The sequence below is a fragment of the Crocodylus siamensis genome, chromosome 7 (genome assembly GCF_052110815.1).
Source record: "Crocodylus siamensis isolate JL-2025a chromosome 7, ASM5211081v1, whole genome shotgun sequence".
Classification (NCBI taxonomy): Eukaryota; Metazoa; Chordata; order Crocodylia; family Crocodylidae; genus Crocodylus; species Crocodylus siamensis.
Window position 1 is genome coordinate 5789542 of NC_143401.1, and position 13349 is coordinate 5802890.

General features: G+C 54.5%; 1 protein-coding gene across 1 annotated transcript in view; it reads left to right on the top strand.

The window, feature by feature from the left end:
- The window catches only part of SPOCD1 (SPOC domain containing 1), a 35307-nt gene extending 31461 nt beyond the window's left edge, over window positions 1–3846 (top strand). Inside the window, exon 16 of the mRNA XM_090058285.1 lies at window positions 1510–3846. Within this exon, the coding sequence (XP_089914411.1) occupies window positions 1510–2381 (872 nt within the window). The 3' untranslated portion in view covers window positions 2382–3846. The remainder of the gene's footprint in view (window positions 1–1509) is intronic.
- The last annotated feature ends 9503 nt before the right edge of the window (window positions 3847–13349 follow it).

Below are 13349 nucleotides of genomic sequence, written 5' to 3' on the forward strand. Positions count from 1 at the left end.
AAGGTATTAGGCACACAAGACGCTGTAATTATTTCCCAAAGAACATCAAACTTGAAAAAGCCAAGTTATGCAGGGCAGCAGGAAACTCTTCCTGCCTCTGTCCTTGCTGTGTGATAACGAGCACTTAAAATCACGTAGCTGTACCTGGTCATCTAGAGCATTTTCTCATCATACTTGAAACATGACATGGGCACGAGGAGCCTAGTTCTCGCCAGGCTACTGTCAATCAGAAGTAAATCCACCAAAGTCCATGGATTTACACTAGCAAAAACTGAGAGTCGGGGAAAAGTGAATCAAATGTGGTAAACCTGAGTGGCCCAATGTCACATGGTATTTTCCTTTCCCTGCACAGCCCTACATCACATGCCCTGAGGTAGCTACCACACACACAGCTGATGAAAGGTCTTGAGCCTGCATGCTGATAAAGTGTAATGTAAACTCATGTAACCCCTGTCACACAGCACTGGGTGTTTCCATACAGCTCCTCATCATGTGAAATTCTGTTTGTCAGGGCCGCTGCTAATCTCTCACATGATGTAACTTCATATAATCCCCCTGTCGGGATCATGCTCGGTGCATACTTCAGTGCAGGCTGGCAGCTGATCAGAGTTTCCAGTAATCATCACTGGCCAAGCCCCTTTAAGGAAGCAGCCAAGTCCATTGGTTACTGACCCCAAGCTGGTTCTCCTCTCAGCGAGGTGGGGGCTCAGTCCTTGCAGAGAAGCACATCATTCAAATGATAAGTGTTTGTGTTCCTGATCTGGACCTTGGAGAGGGCTGCCATCACCCCAGGGCAGGAGACTAGAGGTGCGTTGATGCGGTACAGGGGTACCATACATAGAGCTCCCTTGAGCTCTCCCTGCACCGTGCCCTCTCAATGTCACCTGAGCCATCAGAAATGGGTTGCCTGTTGTTTTCAGCTACGAACTAGGAGGATTGCAAATCATAGCAAAACCACCTTATATTTAGCTATGGTCTGACTCCGGTCACAGCTGGGTGGACATGGCATGTTTGCATACAGCATTGACGCAAATCTACTTACTTAAAGTGAGTTTATACAATTAGTGTCAGTGTTTCGCCACTGGAGGAAGAAACACCTCATTCACCAGCCAGGCTGGCGTATTGATTGATTCTGCTTCTGACCTGCTGGGGGATAAAACACTGAAAACAACAAGGCGGGGATTTTTTTTTCTCAGCAGCCTTTAATGTTGCACCCTAAACATTTGTGTATGCATGTATTGGTGTGCCTGAAAAACCTTGGATTTCCTGTTATAGGGTTTCAGTCAGAGCTGTGATTATAAGACAAGCCAGCCTATCCCAGCTAGCATAGGTAAAAATATCTGTGAATATGTGGCAACTTGGGGCAGGGTTATCTCAGTATGCGCTGAACAAAAAGCAAGGCTTTGGCCCAAAGTTAGGAAGATTCCAGCAACCATTGCTGCGGGGTGGATGCTGGGGAGAGGAGGAAACCCTTCTTTAATTCCATTGTTTCTGCCTGTCTTTTAATAGGTCTTGAAGCAAATCATTCTAGTTTATTATTAGGGCTGATCCTCCCGAAGGCCGCTCCTGGAAAGGCCCCTGCCAGCAGCCTAAGGCCCAGTCTCTCGACGGGAACCAAAAGGAAGAAAGTTACTTTTAAAACTGACCTCGTGACCGAATGCTTTCCACTTGCACCACAGAGTCCTGGGAGCAGACAGGAGCTAGCCCCTGCACCCCTGAGCAAGCTGCTGTTTAGCAGTGAGCGTTCCCCACTGATTTCTCATGGCCCCGAGCTCCTGACATTTGAGAATATGTTCACTCTCGGTGTGGCAGCAGGTGACGTCTTACATGAAGAGACGTTGTGTGGGGCGTCTGCTTCTCCGTGCCTCCAAACCAGGGGGGAGGAAGCCAACAAACACATCCAGAATGGGGCTCTCCATTCACTTGGCCACTTCTGCGTGAATCAGGAAGCTGGTGGAGAGCAGCAGGATGTGACAGGGGAGCTGCAGGTGGCTGTAGCACCAGATACCTCCCAGACCTGGAATATTGGACTGTTGCATCCGTGGTCCTGTTGTCCTGATGAGGAGGGTGGCAGTGCTGCCTTCGATGCCAACATGTGTGCTGTTCCCCAATTATCAATCATGATTTTTCCTCATTCCCATGAGTCTTCTGCTGCTTTGTACCTCCAAAATCCCGTTGTGACTGGAGACTCCCACCCAGGTGGCCCCATAGAGGAAGCATTGTCTCTGATTCACCAGCTGGAGGCACTGGTGCAGCAGAATTCACAGCTCCAGAACCAGACCTCTCCGTTTCCTTCTGTCGATGGTGCACCTCAGGTGGCAGGAGGATCCACGTTTCCACCAGCCCAGCATGGAAGTAGTTGTGCCCCCAGCTCTGAATGATCCTTCTACCCTTGTGATTCTGAGTGTACGTTTGGAAATGCATCTTCCACTCCTAGCATCCTTCCCTCCTGGACAGAGCTCCCTGGTCCATACTTTCTCTTGCTTTCAAATCCTATTAACACTTAATGCAAAAACAACCAAATTGGATTAGTGGCTTTTTAACTATCGTGCATAGGGCCAATTACAACTAAACGTAATGTGCTTTTGGCTCTGGTATAATTAAAACAACACTGACTTGCCATCTTGTAGATCAAGAAAAATATGATATTGTGGACTGTGTATGGATAGAGAGATCAGAACCCCTCCCTTCCCCCTCAGTTAAATCTTACTATAAAGTCCGATTTATGTGCTATCTTCACAGCTGCTGGGCATTTACATTACCACGGCCAAGGTTAATAATTAACTTGATATGCCGATGACCCACAGACCCTACGATTTCAGGGTGTTAAACGTTTCACTCTTGATATCAAAACACAGCATGCCAAACAGTATAGGAAGTGAATCCCCATTCTGGGCATTCGTCGCCACGGAGAACCACCAGCACGACTGACAGAACGTGCTCCTTGCGCATGAAAGCAGCATCGTCCCAAGACCAAGTTTGCAATTGCTCCTAGAAGGCGCAGCATCTGGATTGCTGACAGTCCCCCAGAGACTGCTTGGGAGGTTGCGGATTGCTTGAAACACGCCCGTAAGGCAAGGTGGCCTCTGAGGCTGTTCCACCCGCACCGAGAACAGATGGAAGAACATGAAGGCATCTCGGCGTGTCGGCAGCCACCTGACGGGGGGCGTGGAAGCGAGACAGAGTAAGTGCCACGGTGCTTCAACCTGAGAGGGGACTTGCTCTGTCTGCTTTCTGTGTCTGTAACAAGGAACGAGTGACCGTTTCTCTGAGCTTCGAGACTCAAGGAAGCACTTTGCAAGTAGGGCTTGAGGCGCTTTTTGTACCTGTTCAGAAACTATTTACCTCCAGGAGAAGAAGGTGACTTTTTTTTTTTAATGACCTCTGGTGCTCTTTGGACTTTAACCCTGTGGGAAATGTTTTCAGGGGACCTTTTTAAAACAATGATAAGAGCATAAGCAGCATTGCCCACTGGCAGAATAATACTGAGCTGCTAACAGTTTTAACTTTACTGTGCAAGTACACAAAATGTTTTTTTTTATATTTATAGTATTTGTGGGTTATTTTTTTAAGTGGTTATTTAAGCACATAAATCTCGGGATCTTCATGGAGGATGGGCACTGTGTGTCGGTTGTTTGAGGCTCCTTCATTTTACATTGTCCCAGGACAGGATTTTAAAAATCTCTCATGTTCTTTGACTGGTAGGCACCAGCCGTGCTAGAAGACAAGGGTTCGAATATAGGCTGGATGCTGAGGTGACCTCCAGCTTGGGGGAAAGCCAGAATGGTAGATTGTTCTGTTTTTATGTTACGGACCTTGCAGTGGTTTTAAAATAAATATAAAGGTTAAACCCCCACCCCTGCAGTTTCTTAGCTTTATTTTTTAACAGAGGTGGAGCCAGGCCACTGAGAGGTGCTGGGCAGGACGGAGTTGGTCCCAGCTAGGTTTGCAGAGGGTGCCAGGCTTGTCGCGTGGTTCGAGCACCATCCTCTTGTCCAGCACAGTCGAAGGTTTCTGCTCGGACAACTGCTGGCTGAGCTGATCGAGGCCAGGGTGAGTCAGCAGAAGAGAAGAGTTTGCATCTCTGTGCAGGGTGTTAGCACCCAGCTGAGGTCAGGGAGTGGGAGGACTCTTACAGTGCTCTGGAGAGTGCTGCCCTGCTGCGGGGTATCTTTTCCCCCGATGGTTTGCCTGACCTCCCCTCCTTTCCTCCGGTTTTCTCCCAGCCACAGCTCTCCATTCTGTGCTAACTCCCCACTCCCGGCTGCATGTAGACCTTTTAAACACTTGCAGTAGGCTGCAGTGACGTCCGCTCTTAGTCATTGTGCAGCCAGGCGTCACTTAGTTCTTCTCTATTCCCTCAGCCCTTCTGATAATGTCTCCAAGCCCTTGGCACCACTTCCCCCTCCGTCTTTGCTTCTGACTCATTGCCCATGACATCAAGTGCTGCAGTTATTAGGATGAAAAAACAGAAGAGCCGGCATCTGTTGTAAACCGAGATTCAGCTGCTGTTGGGCTAGTTGCACACAGCTCGCCCCACTGGAAAGTCTGTTGAGGAGCACAGAGGCTGTGTCTGCGTTGGAGCATTGGACTGCCCCGGGGCAGGGCAGGAGTGTGAGTACCAGTGTTGGGTGTCCGAGCTCTCCTGGTTGCTTTTGCACCTGAGCTCCTTGTTCACCCTGGGACTGTGCAGGCCCAGAAAACCCCACATCGACTTCTGCAGGCTTTGGTTCAAACCATTTTACACCTCTGGTTGCAGTGGCCACTGGGCACGGTGCCTCACTCCTCCCTTAAGCAGAAGCATAGGGTGAGGGTTTGGAGGGTCTTTGGGAAGCCTTCCCTTTCCCTGTAGTGCTGGAAACCAGCTCCTGAGTTGCACAGGGGAGAAGCAGAGAAGAAACAGCCGCAGGCTGCCCTCCCCATCCAACACAGAAATAACTGGAGGGTAGACCTCCCAGGTTTCAAATCCTTTCCCAGCCCTAGATATTAGTTGACCAAGAGAAAAGAGCAACAGGCTAAGTGCAGTCTGATTTCTAACTTAGCCTGTGATTCCAGGCCGTGGAAGTATGTGCCTTTAAGTAGTGGTATTAATGAGCTTAACTATCCCCAGTTGCCTAATAGATTGGATAATGAGCAACATTCCTAATACACCATTCGATGGGGCTAGATAATTGCTCTTTAAAATGAAGCAACTTTTTATGGCTTTTAAATCAAGCTTTTGCCTTGTTTTACTTACAGGGGGCCAGAGACTCCATTAGCATGAATTGGTGTGAGTGAGCCTGGGCTAGGCTGGTTTGCTCCAGCCAAGCAACTGTCCCACTGGGCCAAATTCATCCTGGGGGCCAGCCTAATGGGATAACCCGGTGGTTCTCAGCCTTTTTAGGCTCAAGGGCTCCCTCATTAAACTCGAGGCCCTCACGGAGAATCTCAGCACTTCGTCTTCACTCATTTTTTTTTACTACAGAAAATAATCGAGCAATTCTGTTGCAAAGAACTCCAGCCACAGCAGGGCAGGATGCTTTTGACACCTATTTGAAGTCTCTTGCGAATCATATTTGCACACCTCACAGTGCTAACATTGCATGGCACCCTGTAGCACCCTTGACAGGATCCCAAGGCACCCTGGAGTGCCTGGTTGAGAATCACTGGGATACGCTCGACCTTACGAGAAGGGTGGGACTCTGAAATTGTTTCATAACTTCAGTGGAGCTACCACACTGGTTTTAACTGAGGATGGGATTTGGTCTTGTGCCTGTAAGGATCTTCTCTTCCCTTGTGCCTTTGTTTTACTTGGCTCTGGCTCCGTCTCTTGCAGACGAGGGATCACGTTTGGATCCGTGGCACAGAGAGTTGTTTGCGTCACCGACTCAGAGCTCCCCCGTTCTGGCGCATCTCTCCCAACACAGGCCTGCGCCTGAGAGGCGCAAGCAAGCTTTATCACCTACCTATGCCCACCCACGCACGCACACAGCATTTCATTTCCTTCCTCCCAGCCCCATTCAGCCTGCTGGCTGAGCCTCTGCGTGTTTGCACCTGGAGGCATGCAGCCTGGCTTAGCTTCATGCAGAGGCTGCTCTTACCCATTCCCTTATCACATCTCTTTTTTTTTCTTCTCCACCACATCCTTGCTTCCTCTTTTTGCAGACCCTCTCCACCCCCCATGCTGCTAGCAATCGCCTGCTGCTGCTTTCTGGTTTTTGCAGCTTTCCCGAGCCAGAGTTTTTCTTTCATCGTTATTTTTTCCCTCCTCTCTCAAGCAGAAGGGGAGTTTGTGTGTGCAGGAAATTTCCTCTAATTGACTTCAGGGAGTGTTGCTGCCGGAGTTGGGCTGAGGATGAGCCCGTACGCAGGGGGCTAGCAAGGCCCCTTGCTTCGGGAAGGAGGTGCTGCGTGGACGCAGTCGGCGTGAAGGGAGACAAGGAGGACTTGGCGTCTTTCCTGAGGACTCCCAGCTGCATTTTAATGTGTTAGAGAAACTCTGCTCCCCTCCCTGCCTACGAATTTATCTCGCTGCTTTGTACGGCATCCAGATGGCACCGAGCGCTGTGTCATGAGATAGTAAACAAAGCAGGCTGCCCCGCTGCTACGAGGAAACGCTGCGATTAGGCACTAAGTGCTTCTCAGCCCAAGCGGCTGGTGTCAGTTCCTGGCTGCTTTACCTCCTGTTGACAGGAGCGAGGGCGGCGGGGGAGCGGTGCCGGGGGCGGCCGGCCTCGCTGTTCTGCGCAGGGTGGGAGATGTGCCAGGGCAATCCGGCTCCAGCAGCGCTGCTCCGTGCTCGCAAGGCAGGACCCTCCTTCCCTCCAGGCGGGCGCGAGAGGGTCGTGTTTCCACTCCTGGGTGCCGAGTGCCACGTGCAGTCGGAGTCGGAGGGTGCTGGGCCTCGCAGCGCGGTGGGTGTCTTCCGCTGGGCGTCCCAAATGGAGCCAGTTTGGAAAGGACAAGTCCGGGGTGGAGGCAAGGCTAGGACTCAGGCCCCGGAGCTCCCGTTGGGACTCGCCCACGGCCCCGTCTTCCTCCTTTGCCCTTGGGCCTCTCTGGCAGCCAGGAGGGCTGGGCGTGGGAACCCCCCGAGGACCCCTGCTTGGCAGCATCTGGGTTTACCTCCCCCTTCGACCCTTTGGATCTGCCCCATTTTTAACCCTGAAGGTGCCATCACCCTTGAGGCACCACACTCCCAATTTGCAAGCGGCTGCCCGACCCAGTTGGGCAGCTCAGCTCATAAAGGGCCAGTCAGAGGCATCGAGCAGAGCCTGGTCTGGCTCTGATGGCTGCATTGCAAGCTGCTCCTTCAGGTTGCCTTCGGGGAGCCAAAAGTCTGCTTTTCAGCTGTTGCCTCTGACCGGCCCATTATGAGCGGAGTTGCCCAGCCGGGTTGTGCAGCCCCTTGCAAATCGGGAGTGTGGTGCTGTGAGCGTGGTGGTACCTGCAGAATTAAAAGCAGGGAAGCAGCCACCCTACTTGGGTTTAAGGGGTGGGGGGGAGAGAAAACCCAGATGCCCCAAGCAAGGCTCCTTGGTGGGGTCCTTTTGCTTAGAGCGACTTCCTTGGTGCTGGCAGTGACTTCCCTGCCTTGCTGCCAGAAGAGGCTTTGTAGTATATGGCCCAGAGGAAAGGAGAAGGAAAACGGGGCAGAGGGTGACCCAATGGGAGGCCCCTCCATAGTGCCCTGCTGGAGCTGCTTGTACCCAGGGTTGGCTTGGCCCCAGCATCCCGGCATCCTTGAGCAGCGCAGCACACACTGCCCCTAGGGCACAAGGACACCGCCTGCGGGGGGGGCTGCACAACCCGTTCACCTGCCGCGTTGCAGTGTGGCTGGGATGGAGCCGGGCTATGCCCACATCTCACCCTGCTGCACCCTGTGACTTCATCACGCCGTGACCCCACCAAACCCCAGTTTGCCCTTCTGTCTTCGCACCTTGCCAGGGGCCACCGCCTGGTGCATCGGCTCTTGCAGCTCGCTGGTCTGTCTCCGTCTTGTCTGAACGGAGATGCTCATAGGTACATCGCAGCAGCAAGTACCAGATTGGCACAGGTCGCGTTGCTGCCGTGGACTCAGATCAGCCTTCCTCCCTGCACTGGGTGGGTCAGGCCTGGATGAAGGATTTGGAAGCGAAACGACCAGCTTCGGGCAGTGGACCACTACTAGACGTCTCCCAACCCCAGCCTCTACAGAAAGACCTGCTCACTGGAGGGGCAGGTAGAGCTCTGGTGACCTCCAAATGCTTCCTAGGGGCTGGCAGCCCCGTGAGCCCTGCACCAGCCCCAGGCAGCGGGAGAGGGGCCTCCCTGCGTGGGTGCAAATCTAGGGCCAGGTTCATGTCCCTGGAGACTGAAGGTCTGGCACTGGGACCAGTTGCCCCCAGCCTGCTGCAAGGGACATCAGCCAAGCCCTGGTCAACATCTGGGGCCTCTGCAGACATTTGCTCAGGGAGACCGTGTCCGAGACCGACTGGCGCATGCTGCACAGGCACGGCTTTCCGTCCCCGCGGGTTTCCAGGCAGCGTGCAGCAGGGAGAGCCTCTCTGCTTTCTCCGTCGCACGCAGGAACGGGAAACCCAACAAGGCTACTTTTACTGCCGTTTCACCCAGCGGAAGAACCCCCGGAGACCTCCTCTCTCATTTCTGACGGGGTCCAGGAGAGCTCCGGCAGATGTGGCTGCATGTAAACAAAGCAAATTAATTAAAAGAAAATCAAAACTAGGCACACTGGTAATTAGATAATCCGCCAGCCCCTAATATAATTAATTATGCTAATATACGCGGCTGCCGCCATCAAACAAAGCTGATTACACTGAGTAACGCTGCAGGGAGGCCACTGCTTGCGAGGGGGCAGGCGCTACCCGTGGCAGCCTCCAGTGGAAAGGAGACTAGGCTGGTGTCTGTGGCCCGCCTGTGAGGGGGCGGCAGGGTCTGTGCAGGGCCCTGCTTGCCTCTGCAGTCAGCCCAGCTGCTCGCGCTACGCGAGAAGTCCAGGCTTCCTCCAGGATCCAGAGCAGGGACTTCCCGCAACCCAGGGGCATCCTGTCCTGTGGGATTCTCCAGCGATTCACCCTGGGGGTTGAACAGCTAGAGCGGAGGCTGCGGCGAGGGCACGGGTCTGCTGCGGCTTGCAGGGCATCCCTTGCTCAGGGCTGTTGCTGCCCCAGGGCATCCCCCCCGCCCCGGTCCTCTGCACAGCTGCACCCAGGCTGGTTTTAAAAGGCTGCGGGTGATGGGCCAATATTTATTCCTTGCAGGAAACTCTCCCCAAACCTCATCCATCACCCCTTGGGGGTCTTTAAGAGAAGGCTGGATAGGCATCTGGCTGGGGTCATCTGTCAGTGCTCTCGGCAGAGGGTTGGACTCGATCTGTTGAGGTCCCTTCCGCCCCGAGCATCTATGAATCTCCCCCAAGGGAGAGATTTTTTTCCCTGCGATCTGAGCCTAAACACCCCTTTGCTCAGCTTCATCTCCTTGTTCTTAGTTATGCCTCTGGGATCCCTTAAACACCCTCTCTCCCTGCTCAGCGTTTATGCCCGTCAGATGCCGACGCTTAGCTCTCATGTTCCCAGCAAGCTCTCCGCTTCGCCTGCCTCTCATCTCCCCTCGTCGTTCAGCTCCCCCCGTCATGGCAGGCCTCTTCCTTATTCTCTTTCGTGCCTCAGTGCCGAGGTTCCCGCCGCTGCATGTGGCCTCACCCTGCCGTAATGAAGAAATTAAACCTCTTCCATGTCTTTGCACAGCCGATCTCTGCTGCAGAAACATCCCTGCCACTTGGGGCCCCCCGCACGCAAATGAATATTTAGCAGGCTCTTTTCAAAAGCCTCGGGCCTGTCATCAAATACCGTCTCCCGGGATCCGGAATGAACCTGTCACGTAGAAAACAGCGTCGAAGCGCCGTGAACGGATCTTAAGGAGCATTTAACCAAGCGAAGATGCAAGCGCCAGCCAAGGGAAGGGGGTAGGCAAGCAGACAGGCTGATGCTGCGGCAGAGCTGGGAGGGCTCCCTGGCGCTGGAAATGCAGAAGGAGGCAGGGTTGGAACCACATGGAACACAACTTTTGCATCTCATTGACTAACCAAAGTGCGTGTGTGCACACATGCACACGCACATCTAGCTTTCATGGGCTGAAACTCACTTCCGACGTGGAAACGAGGACAGTGGCAATTCTGCAAGGAGGGGGTGGAATTAGCCTTATCAGAGCTGCTCCGTTCCCTGCAGCGATCGGCAGAGGGCAGTCGAATACTTGGCAATGGCAAGTCTGTAGGGATCTGCCCACCCCCTTGGGTGGTTTGTGTGTAGGGCACAGAATAAACGTTAGCAGGAGCGCCAGGCTTCTCCGTTCCAGAGCCCAGTGTTTAAAGCCAGGTGGAGGGGATTTATAGCGGGTGAATAATTGGGAAGGAAGAGCAGAGCATTTCCACGTGGCACCCGCAGCAAGTAGCGAGGGGAAGAGCCCGTCCTATGTATTTATCTATTTAATCCATCCAGGTTGCACTGGCCACAAAAGAAGCCAGGCACGGTTGCCCTCGGGCAGTCATCGTGGTATGCCGTGGGCCCATGGGAAACGGGCAGGCAGAAGGGGAAGGACGCAGCCAAGTCTCCCTGCACATTGGGAATGGAGCGCGCATCTTTTGCTTCTTGGGTTTCGCCCCCCTCCTCTCTCCTCTGCTTGCCTCTCCCTCCCTGCAGCGTGTGTGCACGCGAGCGCAGCAACTGTGTGTGTGCCACAAGACATGCTCGGGTGTGTGTCTTGCTGTGTGTTCTCGCAGGTGTTCAGCTCGGCATTAGATCAGACATGGCCAACACGCCACGTACAGGAGCTGGCAGGGGGGGTCGTGGGCTTGTCTTGTGACTGGCCCAGCGGCGGGAGGGATGCGTGTCTCTGGCAGTGGGTTGCGGGTGTAGAGTCGGAAGGGACCACAATGGATCATCGACCCCCTGCCCCTGGCAGGAAAGAGGACCACGGCCAGGTGACTACCAAGCCTCCCCGCAACCTTTGGGAAGAGAAGGGCTGAGGCTGGTTTCCCATCTGCCTGGACTGGACTCCTGCGTGCACTGCAGGCGGTGCTCGCGTGGGTCTGGATATCTCCGGAGAGCTGCGCTAACAGCACACGAGGGGCAGTTAGCAAGAGCCAAATGGATGGCCCCTCTCCTCTCCCAGCTGGCTGCAGTCTCCTCCCTTCGCTGCGAACCCTTGCGGGGACCCTGCCGTAGGAAGCATCTCTCAGGCCACCTACTACCAATAACAGGTTCCTCTCCTGCATGTGGAGCAGGAGCCTTCCTGCCCCATTGCCAGCCAGGGGACACCGTCCCGAGGGGCAAGAGGAGGCTGCAAAGGCAAGGAAGGGGCTGGAGAGTGCGCCTGGCTTCTGTTGCGTGGAAGGAAGCAGGACCAGGGCAGTGGTGACTGCCAACCTGAGCCCGGGCCATCAGACGGGGCCGGCCCTGGGAAATGCTCCATGAGAAATAGGGTAGTCCCCTCCCAAAGGGGCATGGGGCAGTAGGGCCGGTGAAGAGGTGCAATGTGGAGCAAGGGGTCTTGTATGCTGCATTAGACCCAAGGAATGAATGGCCTCCCACTTTGATGGAAAAGGGCTCCCTAAGGGCTAGCGGTAGGAGGGAACCCGGGGGGGAGAAAGGCCCCAGAGATGGCACTACGAGTGGTGAGGAGAGGTAGCAGGGGGCTCCCAGAGGCACTGCAGATGCCGTGGGGCTGGGAGCCGCCGCTTGGAAGTGCTCAGCCTCCTCCCCAGGGAGCCTTGATGCATCAGACTAATAAAAAGCTCACAAAATCCATTCCCTTGGCGGCGTGTTGACGTGCCGGGCAAGAGGGCCCGTAATGGCAGGCAGAGCCGCTGGCCCATTCGAGACACTTAATTACCAGACAATTGCAGCCGGTTCACTCCCTCTCGCGCTCTGTGCTGCGTGAAGCTGGAAGGAAGCTCCGTTCGGGCTGCGATGGAAGAGAGACTGGTCAATAAGCCTCCCCCGTGAGCTGACGTGCTCAGCATAATGCCAGAGCCCGGCCTGGGCAGAGACAGCGAGGCAGGCAGACGCTCGTCGCTGCCCCGAGCCATCCATTTACACCCCTGCCCCTCCAGCGCGTGACCCTCATCTCGGTGCGCGGGTGATGTTTGCCGGTGGAAGTCATGGATTCTTTTTTGTCTCTGCTGATAGCTCATTCCCTGCCTGTCCTCTGCTCTCTTTTCACTTTCTGAAGCCATCAGCCCTGCTAGGTCAACTTAACTAATGGAAAATAAACTCCTTTCTGCTTGAAATCTCCTCCCCGGAGCCCTGGATAAATTACAAGCTCAGGCAATCTCGCTGCGCACCTGCAGGCTGCTTTGGAGATGAATCCGGCCGGTCAAGCGTTAGCAGTTGCCCAGAGATTACAAAGGGACGCTAGGCAGGGGAAGAGAAGGTAGCTCCTGCTTCGGAAAAGACGGCGCGGGGAAGGACGGACGTGTTGGATGTACGTTAACATTGCAATGGGGCAAAGGAGCCATTAAGGGGTGGGCAAGAGAGCTATTCGGCTGACTCGTCTTGCCAGTCAGGGAAGGCTGGTCTCATTAGCTCCCTCTCAGGGCTATAAAAGGCGCAGAGCCTTTCCGAGCCAGGACGAAGATGGAGCACAGTGCGGGGAGACATCCCAGGAGCAGCTAGCTCAGGATAACGCGCAGGCTGGAGTCTGCGCTTGCAGGCACCGTTGTGCTCGGGGCTGGTTTAAGACAGTCCCAAGAAGGACCCCGAAGCCCGCAGGCTCTGTACTTCTTCCTGACAGCGAAGGAAGATCCCATGCAGCCTGGCTTCTGCAATGCGTGACGCAGACACGCGTGCTTTGCAGGGCAATTGCATTCAGAGCTGTCCAAGCGCACCGGTCCCTGGCACTTGGGCAAAGACAGTGCAGGGCCTTGGAGGCCCAGGGAAGGAGCGGTGAGCCGGTCCAGCTGTGGTGGTGCTGTGCAGACACTCATTCGCTGCAGCGTCTTCCCTGCAAGGCTCCCAAAGCAAGATCCTCGTAGAGCCCCCAGTACTCCTGCAGGGAGCTGTGCCATCCTCTTCTTCCTTGGCGGGGTACTAAGGCCCAGAGGGGCACAAGGACTTTCCTAAGACTCGGTGCAGGAGCCAGAGGTGGAACCCAGGTGCCCTGCTCCCTTGAGCCTTTGCCTTCACCATTTGCCACATCCCCTCTTAGCAAGCATCTAGCCCCAGGGACAAGTCGGAGGTCACTCTTCCCTCCACCCCGGGCCACCGCTTCTGTGACTCGGTGTCTAGGATCCCTCCCGGGGAAGCTCATCTTACACTGCTTCACTATCTTGTTGCTTCCACTTGGCCAGGCGCCGGCATCTCCACTTCTGGGGA